The 16,877-nt window shown below is 39.5% G+C and overlaps 2 protein-coding genes across 2 annotated transcripts in view; one reads left to right on the top strand and one right to left on the bottom strand.

Annotated features, from left to right (window-relative positions):
- Positions 1–15: 15 nt before the first annotated feature.
- Positions 16–7,996, bottom strand: LOC102206793 (putative ZDHHC-type palmitoyltransferase 6). Its single transcript, XM_005743900.1, has 10 exons — positions 7,700–7,996; positions 7,004–7,139; positions 6,807–6,917; positions 5,624–5,756; positions 4,849–5,027; positions 4,598–4,671; positions 4,256–4,418; positions 4,095–4,177; positions 2,574–2,764; positions 16–1,385 (listed from the first exon to the last, which is right to left on the bottom strand). Exons 1-10 carry the CDS (start codon positions 7,818–7,820, stop codon positions 897–899), a joined length of 1,680 nt encoding a protein of 559 aa, XP_005743957.1. The 5' UTR covers positions 7,821–7,996; the 3' UTR covers positions 16–896.
- Positions 7,997–10,046: 2,050 nt separating this feature from the next.
- Positions 10,047–16,877, top strand: part of wdfy4 (WDFY family member 4) — a 37,129-nt gene continuing 30,298 nt past the window's right edge. Inside the window, exons 1-10 of the mRNA XM_013913516.1 lie at positions 10,047–10,249; positions 11,083–11,334; positions 12,588–12,699; positions 13,368–13,492; positions 13,592–13,720; positions 13,862–14,051; positions 14,595–14,784; positions 15,139–15,299; positions 16,441–16,673; positions 16,787–16,875. Coding sequence (XP_013768970.1) covers positions 10,229–10,249; positions 11,083–11,334; positions 12,588–12,699; positions 13,368–13,492; positions 13,592–13,720; positions 13,862–14,051; positions 14,595–14,784; positions 15,139–15,299; positions 16,441–16,673; positions 16,787–16,875 — 1,502 coding nt within the window. The 5' untranslated portion in view covers positions 10,047–10,228. The remainder of the gene's footprint in view (positions 10,250–11,082; positions 11,335–12,587; positions 12,700–13,367; positions 13,493–13,591; positions 13,721–13,861; positions 14,052–14,594; positions 14,785–15,138; positions 15,300–16,440; positions 16,674–16,786; positions 16,876–16,877) is intronic.

Consider the following 16,877-nt stretch of genomic DNA (forward strand, 5'->3'; position numbering starts at 1 on the left):
AGACAAGAGAATACAGAAGGTTAAAAAGCCTTTATGTGATCAACTTGATCACTCCATATGTACAAGCGGCAGTACAGCAGACACTGAATTATGTCACATGACATGGCCACTCACACAGACCAGACACACCAGCCTCTGGGGTGTGTGGAATATCATCTATAATCTAGAAATACAGTCCTGAGGGACACATAGGAAATGAGTGTGTGTAATTGAAGGCATGAAAAAAGCATATCCCATTAATGAGAGCAGAGGAAGTGTCATGGCACAAATGACTCGGAGCAGGTTAGAGAGGTAACGACATTAGGTTGGGAAGAAAGTCTTTTGGGTCGTCTGTTGTTAACCATTATCTCCAGCTAATCACTGGACTTGCTAATTTTATGAAAACACAGTAAACTTTGATCAGTTGGATGTTTTACAGTTTTACAAAAGTTTATTTAGAGCAGCAATAAAGAATGACATTTAAAAATGATTACTGGGATACAAAAACGAGTATAAACACAGGCTTTCATGTAGACGCTCGCTGCTAAAACACAGTGTCAGAAATATTGAGTACTTTACACAAACAATATAAAACAACGAGAAAATAAAAACACTGTTTCTTAAAGTATGAGTTTTCAGTGAGGTCTCTAAAAACTAGGCGAATGTCTACATTTGTGGTAGATACCCTGCAAGTCACTTTGTGAACTATTGTCCTGGCAAATCTACAATAGCCTATTTAATATCAAAATATATTAGATATACTAAAATCAAGTACCAGATATGGCATTAAAGTTACTGAATCTAAAAAGGACATTACCACAAACCACCTTACACAGAGGAACTAAGAGTGAGTATTTGTACTTGAGCAATACTGGAAATGTTTTCAAATAAGCTGCACAAAGGTCAGAGTGACAGTTTTAAATGTCTATGGCAGTTTTGTCCTCTCTGGCTTGTCTGCTGCCCACCCGTCTCCGACCCTCCATCAGAAATGACAGCACTATCACCCAGCGCTGTGCTAGTGACCGCTGTCGTGCGGCGCTTTCGCATTGTTTAAAGTAGGTGGTTGTTCCAGTGGCGACAGCATCAAACTGCTCAGTTAGAAGCCACACCTCCCAGATGAGTGTCAGTCCATTCATGATCATCATGACAACAACCCAGAAATCCTCACCTAACAATGTGAGCCACAATGAGAAGCTGTGGCTGCCTCCAGGCATCTTGCTGTACAGGTAACTTATTCCCGTGGCAACAAAAAGAAGGTGGGCAGCCACCATGGAGAGGATGAAGACCAGGAACAGGCGGTGGTTACCTCGGCCAATGCACCGGTTGAGGAAAAGGCAGTGATGGTCGTAGTCTTTAATGCACATTTCACACAGCTTGCAGTGTTTAGTGTAGTCAGGCTGAAAGAGCTGTGATGAAGACAGGAGAAGGTCATCAAAATATTAGAAAGAAGTAATGCATTTTTATGTATAGACTTTACCAAAAAAAATGGACAGGGCTTTAAACCTGCATTCTTTCTAATGACCCACATAAGGCCACTCAAAAAAATGTGTCTGCTTGGTAATATTCAACTAATTTACATTTTTCATCCCAGAAAAAAAATGTATATGTGTGACACAAGCTGTACGGAAGAAGGATGAGAATGAAGATGACAGATTAATTTCAAAGCAAGAGCTTTGATTCAGCGAGCTAAATTTTATAATCTGGAAATTTAAATCTTGCATATAAAGTTCTATTTCATTTAATAGTTTTTAATCAGATATTGGCTCTTTACATGATGTGTTACTGAGGGGCTCAATAGAGCTGTGGTTACAGATTTGCCTAAAAAGCAAAACATCCGCGGCTTGATCCCGGGAGGAGACACAAAGCCATTTTTGATTCCATCAAGAAGAGCATCTGGCATAGAAATCAAACATGTGGAGCTACCTGCTGTGGTGATATTTGTTAAAAAGGGAGCAGACGAAAATAGGCAAAAAAACTGAAGTATACTAATACTACTACTACTAGTCAGTTTAGTCTTTCTAAACTAGATAGCTTCAGTACTGTGGTGAAGTTTACATCAATTTATGCTGTTGTAAGGAGACATCCAGAGCAGATGGTGATGATGCTGATTAAATTCACTTACTAAATTCTACCTTTTATACTAGCTTTAGGCTGTCTGAATCTGGAATCTATGTGCTAATGTATCTTGTTCAATTTTTTCTTTTTGCTAAATCCACAGGAAACAGTGAATACTTGAGTAGCAGTACATGTCACAGCCTGTAGACAAAGAAAAATATATCAGATCTCACAAATCAAGTCATTATGTGACTTATTACCAAGTGATTCTTTTCCTCTCACCTCACTGCAACATCAGATCTTAGGGTTCCCCCACCTACCAAATCCCTGCATATATTACCTGGCAGCTCTGATATCTGTGGTCTTAACACACGTGCGTGAAGACCTTTTCTAATGTGAGGGGAGTTACAATTAGCAGAAAGGCTACGCATAAATTTCAAGATCTAAACAGAAAGAGTGATAATTAGAAAAATAACTACATACAATATAAAGTGTGGCATGTAAAACAAGTTACCAACATGCCCATATGAATGTCTCACCTCACAGTATGGACAGAACCTTTGTGGGCTCTGGTTCTTCTCCACCAGATCAGCGATACAAGAGAACCGAGGATCTGATTCTGCTCTGTCTAGTGTCCCAGGGTCTTGTGTCAGAACCTTACAGAATAACCCAAGGAGTATGGAAAAGTGGACCATCGACACCTGGGTTAAACTACTGGTTGGCCACACACATTCACAACATTAAGGATAAAAATTGTAATAGCACACTTTACATACATTTAAACAGACTCGGTAGAATACCAAATAAACTAGCTGCAGTTTACATCAATGTTTGCTGGAATTCATATAAAACTGTAAAATATATATATATGAAAATGTGAAAAATGTAACAGTCAGTAACCAAAGATTAGTGTAACCAATTCAAAATGGTAAATATGGTTAAATTTTCATCTTTTCCCTTTCCTGAGTTACACCATTTTTTTTTGTTTTCGAGTGGTTTATAATGTTGCAGTGAAGTTGAGTTTTGACTTCTTCGCCACACCTGCCTCCATATCACCATATCCCTATCCTCTTTTCCTTCAACCCTCTGCATGTCCTTCTTCGCTCCATCTGTGAATCTCTCCCATGGTCTTCCTCGCTGCCCATATTTAGCATCCTTCACCCAGTGTATCCACTATCCCTCCATCTCAGCCTTGTATCTCTAACTTTGTCTCCAAACTGCTCATACTCTTTTCTAACCCTGTCCCTCCTGGTCACTTGCACCAAACTCTTAGCATCTTCATCTCCCCCACCTGTATTTTTGTCAGCGCCACCATCCACAAATAATACATCACAGCAGGTCTCACTACCATCTTGTAAACCTTCCCTATGACTCCATCTGTCACAAATAACCCTGTTCACTTTGATTACACCCAATGCTTTGGATGGTTGACCCCCAGGTACTTAAACTTTCACTACCTCTACTCCTCGCATCTTCACTGTTACACCTGCCTCCCTCTCATTCACACATGTATTCTGTCTTGCTTCTAATTACTTCCATTCCTCTTCTCTCCAGAGCACATCCACAGCTCTTCAGACTCCAGACTCACAATCACAATATCGTCTGCAAACATCATCATCCACGGAGACTGCTGCCTGACCTTATCTGTCAACCTGTTCATCACCAGTGCAAAGGAGAAGGGGCTCAAAGCTGATCCCTGATGTAATCCCACCTCCATCTTCAACCCATCTGTCACTCCTACCACACACCTCAACAATGCCTTGCTCACTATTGTCCTCACTCTCTCCAAGATTAGATTAAACAAAGGTCCCCTCTATCCTACATATCTCCATATGTGACTATTTGAATATAAAATGTAGTCACTTCATCATACAGTGGCATTCTATTTTGTCATAAATAGTGTATGATTCTGATGTGTTCATCCATGCATCCAGTTGAACAATTGTGCTGAACTCCTCCAAGACTCACAGCTCAGCTAACGTAGGCGTGTGAAAAGCTGAATTATCAAGAAATATATATGAGCAAAAGACCTGGTATATGCTAGCTTTTCAAAAGGATATTAGGCATCATTTTTCCATAGAAGCAGAGCAGAGAATGGATCAAACCAGCAATGAGGGTTCCCAAGTAGATCGGGTTAGGTAACCTAGAAAGAAAACATATGCTATGTGATATAATAGCAGTAAAGGATGATTATTTACATGCACTACAATTTTTGCCAAACCTTTGGTATGTGGTCATGCGGTGGTATTGTGTGAAAATGCTTCTGGCAAGCCATGGGAAGAGCAAACCACAGATTAAACCCCCATAGCCTCCCAACATGGCTGCAATCAGCAGGATGGCAGCTCCACTCAGCGATGGAAAAAACAGTGTCCAGTAGTATAAAACTGTTAAGAAAGAAGAACACAAAACACCCTTTTACCTGTTTATAAGATCACATTCAGCATAAAACATCTAAAAAAAAAATCCAATTTCAGAGTTGTAACATGAACTGTTTTGCAATTATTATCTTTGTGTTTTTATTGTAAAATAAATGAATAGAGCTCATATACAGAGCCAAATGTACCATGAGACTCTCTGGGCTTGTGGTGTATTGGCTCATTAATGTACCGACTCAGTAGTTTGGTGAGTTGCTGATGTCTAGAGAAAAAATACAGCAGAGTAATAATCAGCATCATAATCCCAAGAGAAAGATCGAATCAGGAAAAGCAAACATACTGGATATTTCATAGGTACCAAAGGATGCTAGAATGAAATGCAGCATCCTTCTAGTTTTATGAGGGGGGTGTCACATATTTCTGGAAGCAGCAGATTCACCTAAATGTTTTGCCCTGTTTGCTGAGCTCCAGTGGTGTCAGGCCGCTATGATTCTTCTGATGGAGCATCCCGCACCCTGTTCTCTGCAGTAGTATCCAGCACACTTCCACTCCACCCCTCTCTGCTGCGACGTGAAGCGCTGTCGCACCCTGCTGGTCAACTGCATCCACAGCACACCTCTGAAACATATTTGCAAATCCCAGAAAATGTACATAATTTAAGCCTTAGTTTACATTTTAAACAGTTTAAAAGTGGAAAAGTAAAAAGAAGAAAAAACAAACATTTGCAAAAAAAGTGAAAAAGATAAAAACACCAACAGAATGCCTATTATTTTCAGACGCATTAAAACAGGTACAGGCATTGGTGGAAATCACTGCTCAGGCTCTTGAAAACAGTCAGTGACTACACTTCAATGCTCCATCCCCAAAATGCAAGTTGAAACCATGCATTCATCATGCAAATATATACTCTGTGTGCTACATGCAACACACAGAGTGAGAGACAACCAGTCACACTATTTACATTATTAATAATCCATACTCTAAATGTTTGGGTTAAAGAAGCACAAAGATCAAAAGTTGACTAAAGCATAAAGTCACAGTACATTTTTGTATGATGACGTTCGTCATCCCGGCAGCTTTTACACAATATATATTTGACTCAACATTGTTATTAAAACTTTTAGATTGGGCATTATCTTGTGTATTACTGTGTAATAATACTGTTGCACAACTAAAGAGGGTGAAAGAGGCAGACAGTGAAAACTGTATCATACCTGGTCCTTGAGCAAATACCGAATAACTTCTGTGTTTCCTGTGGATGCAGCCAGGTGAAGGGGAGTCACCTGGTACATGTCTGTGTCTGTGAATCTAAACATTCCTGTCTCCCACAAATAGTGCACTGCAATGCTGGGAAAAACAACTAACAGTTAGTGCATGCATAATACAGTACTTTGCAAAAGTCACCCCACATTTCTTTATACTTTCCTTCCAAGAAGCCAGACTTTCTTCTCATTTTTATAAATGTCTTGAGCAATAGTTCTCCAGGCTTTCTGGAGGGTTTTTGTTTTTGTTTTAATTGAATTTTGGCTGCTTTTGCACTCATTTTCTGTTCAGGACATACAGGAATGTTCTGTCTGTTAACCCCCTTAACGCTGACCTGGACTAAAAATCAGTCCAATAGTTTTTTGGGGTTTTTTTTGGAGTGATCAATGCAAATTTGGAAATGTTGGTTCTATCTATTTATGTTCAAATCAGTATACATACAGTGAGTGTCTACAGCCATCTGTAAAACTGGCAGAGGCTCTTTCATGGCATGGGACTGCATTTCAGCCAGTGGTGCTGGGAATCGTGTAAAAAATTATGAATGCAGAAAAGTACGGTAGGATTTTCATCCACCATGCAATACCATCTGGACAGTAACTGACTGTCAACAGCTTCTTTTGTCATTGTGACAATGATCCCAAACACCCTGCCAGTGTAGTAAAAGCATACCTGGATAGAAACACATATAGTAAAAGACTATCAGTGGACTGGGTTCACCAAAGCCCGGACCTTCTTATTAAAGCGGTGTGGAATTATTTTGACAGAAAATGGGAGTAAAGGCAGACAAGATTTAAGGAAGAGCTTTGAATGTCCTTCAAGAAGCCTGAAGAACAATTCCTGAAGTCATCTTAAAGAAATTCAGTTCAGGCTGTGTTGAAGAATAAAGGAGATCTTAATGACTTTGAAACTTATTAGAACTGTACATCCTCTATGTCAACCTTATATACTGTATTTCTATTTCTATTTATGTTTATACATATATCAATAGATCACTGCACCTATTTCCCATTCTTATAGCAAAATATAAAGAAATTAGGAGTGGTTCAGGGCTTTTGCATAGCACTGTATATATAACTGTGTAGTAGCCCATGGCAAAAACGACTAAGTTTGTGATACAATGTTTCATCCACTTACATGCTCCCCCCAGTGACCGCATGGTGCAGTGATGTTTTTCCCTGTAGGTCTATGAGATGTAAATCGGCCCCATACTGCATCATTTGATGTATGATGTAGATGTTCCCTTGCCTGATAGTAGTACAAAGTGCACAAGCTCAAATCAAGCTCTCACCTTGAAAATCCAGGCTTTAACTAAATATGCAGCTGCTGCTCACCTGCAGGCAAAATGAAAAGCTGTCTGTCCTGCATCACATGTCAGGTTAGGACCAGCTCCTGCACTAAGGAAAAGGTCGACCAAGGCTCGGTTACCATGCAGAGCAGCATAGTGGAGTGGGGTAAAGCCACCCCAACCTGAATGATGAGAAACGCATTTACATTACACAATCAAGCTTGATGACACTGACCTTCAACTCTGACTTTGACTAACAATATGAGACTGGCATAAATGCATCGACTGTCAGCCTGTTGACGCTGAAAGCCCTCTCAAGTTTGGGGGTTGGAGTAGTTCAGCACAATGTGACTTTGTGCTGTGTTGTCACTGGATCTGTCCATCTCTTCATCACAGGATCTGTGCCAGACCATCTCACAGAAGAGCTGCAGCAGAGTTAGGTTTCTTTTTGGCATTGTGGCAAAATCAAACCAAGAGAGACCAGAAAATGATCAAATATACAATAACATCCGGTAAAACTATAGTTAACTCCCAAACACATTTGCACATTATTCCAAAGTTCTAAAGCCAGGCATGGCAAACAGCATAAAGTGGGTATAAACGTTCTCTTTCTAACTAATGTTTCAGCAGTTTTCTCGCAATAAAATGAGGAAATTGAGAAATCCCGTCGCGATCAGGTTGAATAATGACCTTTAAAAAAAAGCCAGATCTGAAGTTTGCACTGTATCTCTTCCTAGCTTACCTTTTTGCTTGAGTATAGATCGGTTACTCTGAACGAAGTGTATACACTCTTCAATATTTCCTCTCTGTATACAATCAAATATGTCTCCACCGCTGACGGAGGACACGGGCATCGGATGCATTATGATGGGTACACGGAGGCCACCTTCTAGTGTTACCACCGACAGAAACTGCAAAGGAAGCAAAATCAACTCCTGGGAAGCGGCGCTACAACATCATAAGGTAAAGTGAGAAGGGATCTCATGTATCGCTACAAAGCAACCGACATCTTTCATTGTGTCAAACTGATTGAGGCAATCCACGCCCTGGACACCGCATTGGTTGCAAGGTGTCACGTGGCCGCGCTTTGCCCAAAGCACGTGGTCGCTATAAATACCATGACGCCTCCAAAGTAAGCAGTAGCGCTGTGCTGTGCCGCGATACCAACTATTACTAATACCAGTACCAATACTTTAAAACCATAATGACAGCTTATGTGGGGGAAGCAGAATGTCGTTTTGAAAATAAAACATAGATGATCCTATTTCACGATTTCTTAAAAAATAAATAAAAATAACAGTCAAAGTAGCCATTCATTTTTCCTGACTCTTTGAATACCCCCCTTCCTAATTATCTCCCTTCATCTATTTTCTTGTGTTAATTTAGTCTTTCTCCATCTCTTCCTCACTTCTCCACAGATGGTGCATCAGGATCAGTTGTTGCTGGTACTACTGTTCATGGTGCAGCAGCCCAGATAGTTAACATGTTGGTTAATTTGACACATTGGGCTGCATTTCTTTTTCTTTTTCTTTTCATTGTTTTATCTCAGCTTTCCATCTTTTACCCACTTCTTCCACACTGAACCTTTTCTACAAGCTGCATGAGCGTGCAGCAAAGGTAGAGGAGGGAATGGGCTGTAAGTGCTTGTATCCACTGGGTCGCTCTTCAGGCCGGCCCATCGGCCGAAAAGTGCATCGGCCTATTGGGAAAATGCCCTGTATACCAGAGTACCTGACGTAGAGGATAGAAACAACATATTGATCCGATCGCAATGCCAGTGTTGGTATCGATATTGTCGATATTTGGATGGCCCCGCCCACCTCTAGTAAACTGAAAGTGGCCTGGGGAACTTACCAGAATAGTGTAAAAGAAATGCAAACACCACGGTCATTTAATGGAAGTGTAAGGCATATACTGAAGGAAAAGAGAGCATGCCTTTTTTATTACTTGCCCCTTGCATTTAGTTGTGTAAGATTATGTAAGAATAGCATGGTTTAACCTATAGTGCTCAGGAGGTGAGCTTGTTGGAGTCGAAGGCTAAAATAAGAGTCCAGCTTTTTAACTTCAGAAGGAGCTCGTCAGTTACACATGTCATCAGCTTACAAAGGTTGGTTAACACTTCTCGTTTTGAAAGTGGTTACTATATGACAGCTTGACCCTACAAAAGAGAGGGCAACTTTGACTGGGGAGCTGACTCATATGTGTGAAAACGTATGTGTGATTTCCATAGCCACACTGTTATCTTTACTCTTTAATTTGCATTCGCTAATTCTGGAACCCTCTTTAAGTGCAGGCATTTTCACTTGTGATACTTAATCTCAGTACTAATACTGAGCTATGCGGAAGGACATTGCTAAGCCATTTTCTTTGCTACATCAGCGTCTCTGCTCTCTTTACTGAAAAACACCGGTTCACTTAACTTATCAAGCTTGAAAGTCTGTGTAATTTTGAGCCTTTTCTTTTACTCCCAACTGCTGTTGATGACACGTTTCTGTATCGTCAATACTCACAAGATGGCGCCGTTTAGTCATTTAGCTAAACACTTCACAAGTGCCGCACACGTCTGTGTGCAGAGTTTCTGCTGTGGTTATTGGCTTTAATTCACATTCACGAATTGTGGTGTGTTCTGCAACGTTGCTAAAGGCTAGTTTCTGTATTTAAAATACTACTTTAGCATATAAATACATCAACTGTCAACTTGCATGGGTTGCTCTTCTCATAGGTTGGTTTTGAAAAGTCCTTCCTAAACACAAACAGTCCAGCCATTCTATTTATTACCAGCAAACAAACAAAAAGCACTTTGTTTCCAATTGTTTCACCAGCAAGTCAATTCCTTCACGCCAATTCGTGACTAAAAGCCAGGTTTGTGGCTTTTGTTGGTGAGTCATGGGCCATGCCACTGTGATTAAATATCACAACAACCTTACAAGACCGGTCTATAAAAAGAAAAGGGACGTTTCTTTGAGCTGCAGTGGGAGGGCCTCATCTAGCCAGCTAAACAACTGTTATTTCACTTCTGCTTCTCTAAGGAAGTGGGAAAGCACATGACTCGCACCAGCTGATTTGAGTTGCTCAAAGTTCAGTCTACTTGGTGGAGATTAGTAAGAGGCGGGTACTTTTACAAAGGGGGCTGCAATGTATGCACTAGTCATGTCTTAGCAGGTTTCTTCTTGTCCATTCCTCCTGACATGGGAACAGAAACAGACCACTCAAGTAGTTGGAATAACACAGCACAGATGACAACATCACCTTAGTGCCAGGAAAACCCCAGATGGCTCTTACACAAACTCAGGTAAAGAATGATCTGTTGCATCTAAGTATTCATGAATTTTGTGGGAAATATGAATAATGTGTTGGCTTTAAGTTAAGCCCTCTGATTCTTACCACCATTGTTCGTTATGAGTACGTGATTCAAAATGGAAAGTAGTCGAAATAGAGCGACTATAATATGGAAACGACACTCTGGCTACAATTGCCATGCAGTACAATGGCATGAATGTTTAGCAGTAAAACTCCTCACCTCCTGATATGCTGTTAAGCAGAAGTGAAACACATTGCCTCGCAGTATTTAAATAAAGGGCTTATTCAGAGTCACTTACTCCCAACAATGTTGTCCTATTATAAGGATAACAAGCTTTTGATTTTGGAAGTGCAGTTGTATTGAATTGACTTAGGAGTGCTTATTGTGTCATTTTCACACGAGCGATAACTGGTGCTGGTCATTTAACACTACACTACCGGCCTATTCTTACCAAAAGATCAGTCTTATTTTTTTGACAAAGCAATGGTGCGTGTGAAGCTTGAAAAGTATCACACAGTAGCTCTCAAAGTACTGAAAGTTGGACATCCTTTGTAAAATGCAGACCCTTCATAAAGATGGTAATCAGTAAATGAGAATGGCACATGACTGCCAGTGGTTTGTCCTTCTGCCTATTTCTGAATTGAGACAATGTGACCAGGGTTGACGGCAGAAGGTTTAGCTTGGGACAAATTAAACTGAGTGACACAAGTGAAGAAAATGTGATTAGATAATATTGTGAAGATTATATAACCTTGCTGTAGCTAAAAAGAAAAAAAAAAAAAAAGATGGAACTGTCATATTTTTTTTTTTCTTACCCCCTTCAGGAGCAAACCTTTAGAGGGGAGAGGATCAATAAGGAAACTGGAGAGCTGAGTGCTTCGGGAGAGTTAACAGTCTCTGTGGAGTTGAAGTCAGAGAAAGTGGAGGGCTCTTGTAGCAACCCTCAACTCACACAAGTGCTCAAAGAACAACTGCAGGAGCTGAGAATTCAAACAGCCTGTACCCCTGACCACAGAGCTGTTACTCTGGAGCAAAGAAAGGACCATCTGCGGAAAGTCCTGCCTCTATACATACAGGTATAGACCACTATAAGCAAATAAGTGCATACTTGCCACGGATTGTTCTTCTGTTTATTGTTTTCAGAATTATGTCTTGCACCTCAGTAGTCTACCAAGCATGTTATGTATTTCTGAATATTGTATAACACAGAACAAATTTTCTTCTTGAGAGCCTTTATTAGATTATGTCATTCCAGTTTGCAGTGGGGCCTAAGTTCAAATTTATAATCAACTTTAAAATGGGTAAGTAGATTGCTGGAGACAGTGTGGCATCTGGAAATGCTTCAAACCACAGGAATGAAGACTTAAAGCAACATTAGATGACAGTCAGATGTTTCAACCTTAGGTGATCTTATCACTGAGTGGTTCCAGAACTATTGTGTATGTTGTTCCTGTATCTTTAGATAATAATAAAAAAAACAAAAACTCCTTTAAATTGTGGCTTCATGCCTTACTTTGATTAACTGGTGAAAGAGGTTTTTCTGTTTTTTCCTCTCTCGATGCATCCCAGTTATGAGGAACCCTTACTGTTTTTTGTAACACTTGCATGCACTGTTTCACCACTGTGCTCTTACAAATGCAGACATAATTAGTCTCCATACAACCACACGGAACCTGATGGCTGTGTGTGGTTGTATGTGAAAACCTCACAACCTCATAAGTCCATCTTTAGCAAACTAAGTAAAATCTGATATTTTCTCATGGAACTGAAGACTGTATAGTGTGTGGTACCTTTCATTATTTATAGTATAAAACAGCGGTCTAAATGTAATATTTTACTTAACTTAATGCCAAGTACTTAGTTAAGTAAAATATTAGTTATCTTAATGTCAAGCTGACGAGATTGTCTACTGAGAGGCAAAAATCGGTTGCATTTTAACTTACTCTTACACTCAGTTTCAAAGTAATTCGCAGAGAGAACTCTTACTAATTAAATTAGTTACATCAAACATGTTGATAGGACATCAAATCCAAATCAATATTTCTGTTCTCAGTTTTTACTTAAAGGTTTTCAGAGAGGTATTGGGACTGTATTTTGTTGTATAGAGAGGGAAATGGTGTGAACAACATGTAACTTAGTACATGGCTACATTTACAAAAATCAGCTTCGTCTTCGTCTTCTTCTTCTTCTTCTTCTTCTTTTATTAGTCTTTTATTTATCCAGGTAAAACATCTCACTGAGATAAAAAATCTAATTTCCAAGAGAGACCTGGCATCATGGCCACATAAGTCAAAATACATGTGATGGTTTCTATCCTCTTCGATTCCAGGCCTGTGAAGATGGTGGCCGATTTGAAGGTTTGGACATCAAGGAGCTCGCAGCTCTCACCGCTGACACTGTCATCAGCATTGTCCACAAGAGACTGGCAGACAGACCTGCAGGTACTGCTTCTTACAGTAAATATAGCACAGTAAATTAAGACTTTGGGACTTTCCTCCACCTACTTCTGCTATTTCTGGGTGTCGCTGTTTTTTTTTCAGTCAGTTATTTTGCATATTGAAAATCAAAAGCATACAGTACAGTGTAATGCAGACTGTTCTAAAACATTATGAAAACACAGAAAGAGGTTACCACTTTTCTGGTTTTATATTTCTATTTCTCTGTCTCTCTCCCGTCTTACTCTCTGTTCCAACTGTTGCCCGTTGTTTATGAAACTGTATATTTCTTTAGATAAGAAAGAGAAAGTTATTTGAGGAAGTAAATGCTTCTTCTTTTTGACACGTGATTTAATTTAGAAAAAGGCCAGCATGGTCCCTGTAGTAGCTTATTAGGGATTTACCTCTTCTCAAGTTTAACCTTCATTTCATTTTAAATGAGTTTACTAGAAACTGTTGTGTATTAAATAAATTCAATTTAGTTATACTTTACTGAAACACTTCTAACTTAAAAAAAATCTGTTTGTTAATTTGGATTTATAATTATGGCAGCTAAGCACATGGTAAAGAACTAAATTGAGCAAAACCGCCGTATTTAACTGTTTTTGAGTTGCATTAATGCCTTCAGATTGTCACAATAAATCTGTTTAATTTGTTTGTTTTTAATCTCTCAGAGGAGGCCCGTGAAAAGGTGGTGCAGTTCTTCAAGAGGCCAGATAATGACACAAATCATGAAATGGAAGAAAGTTTAGGATGGCTGCTGTTAAAGTCTCTCTTGCTGCTTACAGCTGACAGCTCAGTGAGTCATTAACAGTTTTAAAGCATAGTAAAGTTTCAGTCGGGTTGCTACTCCATATTTTTAGTTGATCAGGTGAATTAATTATGTGTTTGTTTTCAGGATATACTGTCATGTATAAATCAAGAACTCCCTGGTGCTTTGATGAAATGTCTGTACCTTCTAGTGTGCCTTCCATCTAAAAAGGAGAGCATCAAAATAGAAGAAACCTTTCAGGAAACATTAACACAGGTTAGTAACAACTGACTTCTCCCTTTAGATGGCAATGGGTTATTTTTGTTTCTGTGATTTTGGTTTTCTGTTGTGCAAACTCACATTTTCTTCTTTCCCCAATTTTTGACAAACCATACTTCTCTCGTCTTTCTCTTTTAGGTTATTCTTCAGCTGTGTAGGCTGCCAGTCAACGTGGAGATACTGGTAGAGACTCAGGAACTGCAGTGTCTTATTATTGGTCTCACGTCATTATGGGATCAGACCAGTGCCACCTGGAGGTATCAAGCCTCCCGCATCCTCAAAGCAGTCTCTGCTGTAGCAACAAGCAACACTGTCCCCAGCTTACTAGGTAAGATAAAACACAAATATTTGCAGTAATTAACATTTTTGTAGCAAGTATAGTCTTCTTACTGATTTGCTTCTTACTTGTAATAGGCCTCATTGCACTCTTAAATATTGTGTCAAAACAGGATACATAGTAGCATGAGTGGGAAGTGATTTGTGCAGTAATGAATTAATTATAGCAAGAAACATGATCTAACATCTCAACAGAGTTGTACTGAAAGTCACATGAAGCCTTAATAAGCACAAATAATTCATTCGAATGTTCTAGTGCACATGGGTTTACTCAATTTATTTTGGATACCAAGATGCTATCAACACTTTTCCATGTGGTATTTTGGTCAATTGACTCTGTGCCACTTTGCTGTGGAATTAACATTCTACTGCAGTTTGTGGAACTTTGCACTAAGAAAAACATTTTATTAAGTCACTATTCAAGACTGCTATAAAGATGTATGGTTGAAAAAAATTGTTTGATTCAACTGTAAACTTTTATGCAAATGGATGTTGTTGTCAATTCGCTAACCAAGAACACTGCTTTTCTTATTAGGCAAGAACTGTGTTCGCATCTGCATCCAGAACCTCTTGCACATCACTGGTGATGTCTCAGGATCACTGCTAGCTGAGGTGGCTGTGGCTGTGTTTAGCTTCATTAGAGACACCTATCACCTCAGTCCAGCCCTGTTCATCGAGTTTGACACAAACAATGGTTACAAGGCCCTCGAGAATATCCTGAAACGGTGAGAATAAAGGTCGCTGACACAAAAAACAATGAAACAGAAGCTGAAGTTAATGATACTCAATTAAAAACATATTAAGCAGACATACTTATCTAAAGACAATTAAATATGTTAAAAGAATTGTATTGTTGTTTTGTTGGTCTTTGTAAGCAAGGAGATGCACATTAGTGAAAGTTAAGTGGAATTTATTAGGATACAACCACTTCAAGTAATGAAATGTTTCATATAAAATCAATTTGGTTGGCCAGCACAGAGGAAGCTTTATTTATCTTTAGTAAAGAGCTTATCTTTAAATATTTATTTCTACTCATCATTTCTTATCTTTGTTGTCTCCTATTGTTATAAAATCATTAGCTGTGAGGAGGGCGTGTCCTTAGAGCAGTTTCAGCCTGTGGAGGAGTTACTGGCTCTCATTGGGTCTTTCACTCTTCTTGGAAAAACTGAACTGAAAGTGGCTCTTTGTGTCACCAACCCCCAACCTTCAGGCTTTAAATTTGACCCTCCACTCACTAAAGGTAGGCCAAGCCTTCATAATAAGCTCTCTATTGTTATTCTCAGGACACCTGTCACTAATTATCACTTAAGAGCTGATTGTACCTTGAGGATAAACTCTGTATTTGGAAGAGATGCTTCATATTCCAAACCATCTAATTAATATCAGTTGCATGGCTCAGCAAAGACAGAATCAGATTTCCCTCCCAGAAGAACCACACAGGTCATCCCTCCTTTGCACTTTTGCCTTTATATAACCCACCCAAACTACACTACCCACTTCCTATGATTTCCCACACATCCTGACTCCCCATACAGCTACCCCCACTGCAGCACACAACGCCCCTCGGGTTAACAGGAAGCTGAGGTGATTATGTCTGGGATGATGAAGTGGAGGCTTCCCCTCTAACTCTGTTAGGATGCCCCACATCCATTCACCACTGGCCTACAGCAACCAGTCATCTATCATGGATGCACACACATCTCTATCAACACTCATAAATAGAGTGTCCATAACAAACACATACATATCATCCCAGCGTACACACAGACACGCACTCAACACCCATCTATCACATCAAGGAGTAGATCTGTTTCCAGCAGAGGGACCAGGGACTGTTTTATGCTGACCTTATTTGGTTTTGATGCAATTTTGTGTAATCGAGAAAATGAATCCTATTACTAACCAGCCTTTTATTTATTCATGACAAACACAAGTGTGTTTTGGCACCTAAATGTAAGGCCTCCTCTTAATATTTTGACAGTACAGTAAACAAACTCTATCAAGGTAGATCATGCTACTTTTCTTTTGCACTTATGCATGCGACACTATCAAATCTTTGCTTGTATAACTCAATAGGTTTGTGAGATTGAACATGTGCTCTGTTGTTTATGTCTTTGTTTTCCTATGACATTCACATTGTGATGCCAGGAATTTGCACGGATAATTCAGGTTTTAAATTCAAAACATCTTTTAGCTAAATTGACCTCAAACTGATATTGTTTCACATTACTCTGTGTCATAAAGTAGTATAAGAGTGCATTCCCTACCCATTCATATAGAACATATTTTCTCAAATCTGATCAGATCTAAAAGCAAAAATCTTATTTTGAGAAGTGTTCTAGTCTTTGGACACATTTTAGTTTCCATACTCGTGTCTCCAGGTTTGGCGGTGAAGAACCTTCGTGCCTTCCACTTGCTGCAGGCCTCCTTGATGCATTCTGAGGATTCTCTGCTTGCCTGCCAGCTTCTTCGAACCTTACAGACAATATGGGAGAGAGACCCAGCCAATTTCTTCCTCTTGGAGTGGACTGTTCAGTCAGTGGCCCAGCTGGCTACTTGTGTGTGGCGTAAACCAGCTCCCGTCCAGAAACTCTTCTTTTCCCTTGTAGAGATGGTATGATTTCTGATATTGACAGTAAAATACATATGCATCCTTTGTCATCAATGCAACAAGCATACAGGGCCTGATTAAATATCTTTTATTTATTTATATTTTATTTGAAACAGGTGATATTTAAATTGAACTACATCCCCCATGAGACTTTGCGTGCGCTGTTGAATGTGTTGAAGCAGAGCTGGGCTGGGACTCTGGCCGGTG

This window comes from Pundamilia nyererei, unplaced genomic scaffold (genome assembly GCF_000239375.1).
Source record: "Pundamilia nyererei isolate P.nyererei 1_Seehausen unplaced genomic scaffold, PunNye1.0 scaffold00136, whole genome shotgun sequence".
Lineage (NCBI taxonomy): Eukaryota > Metazoa > Chordata > Actinopteri > Cichliformes > Cichlidae > Pundamilia > Pundamilia nyererei.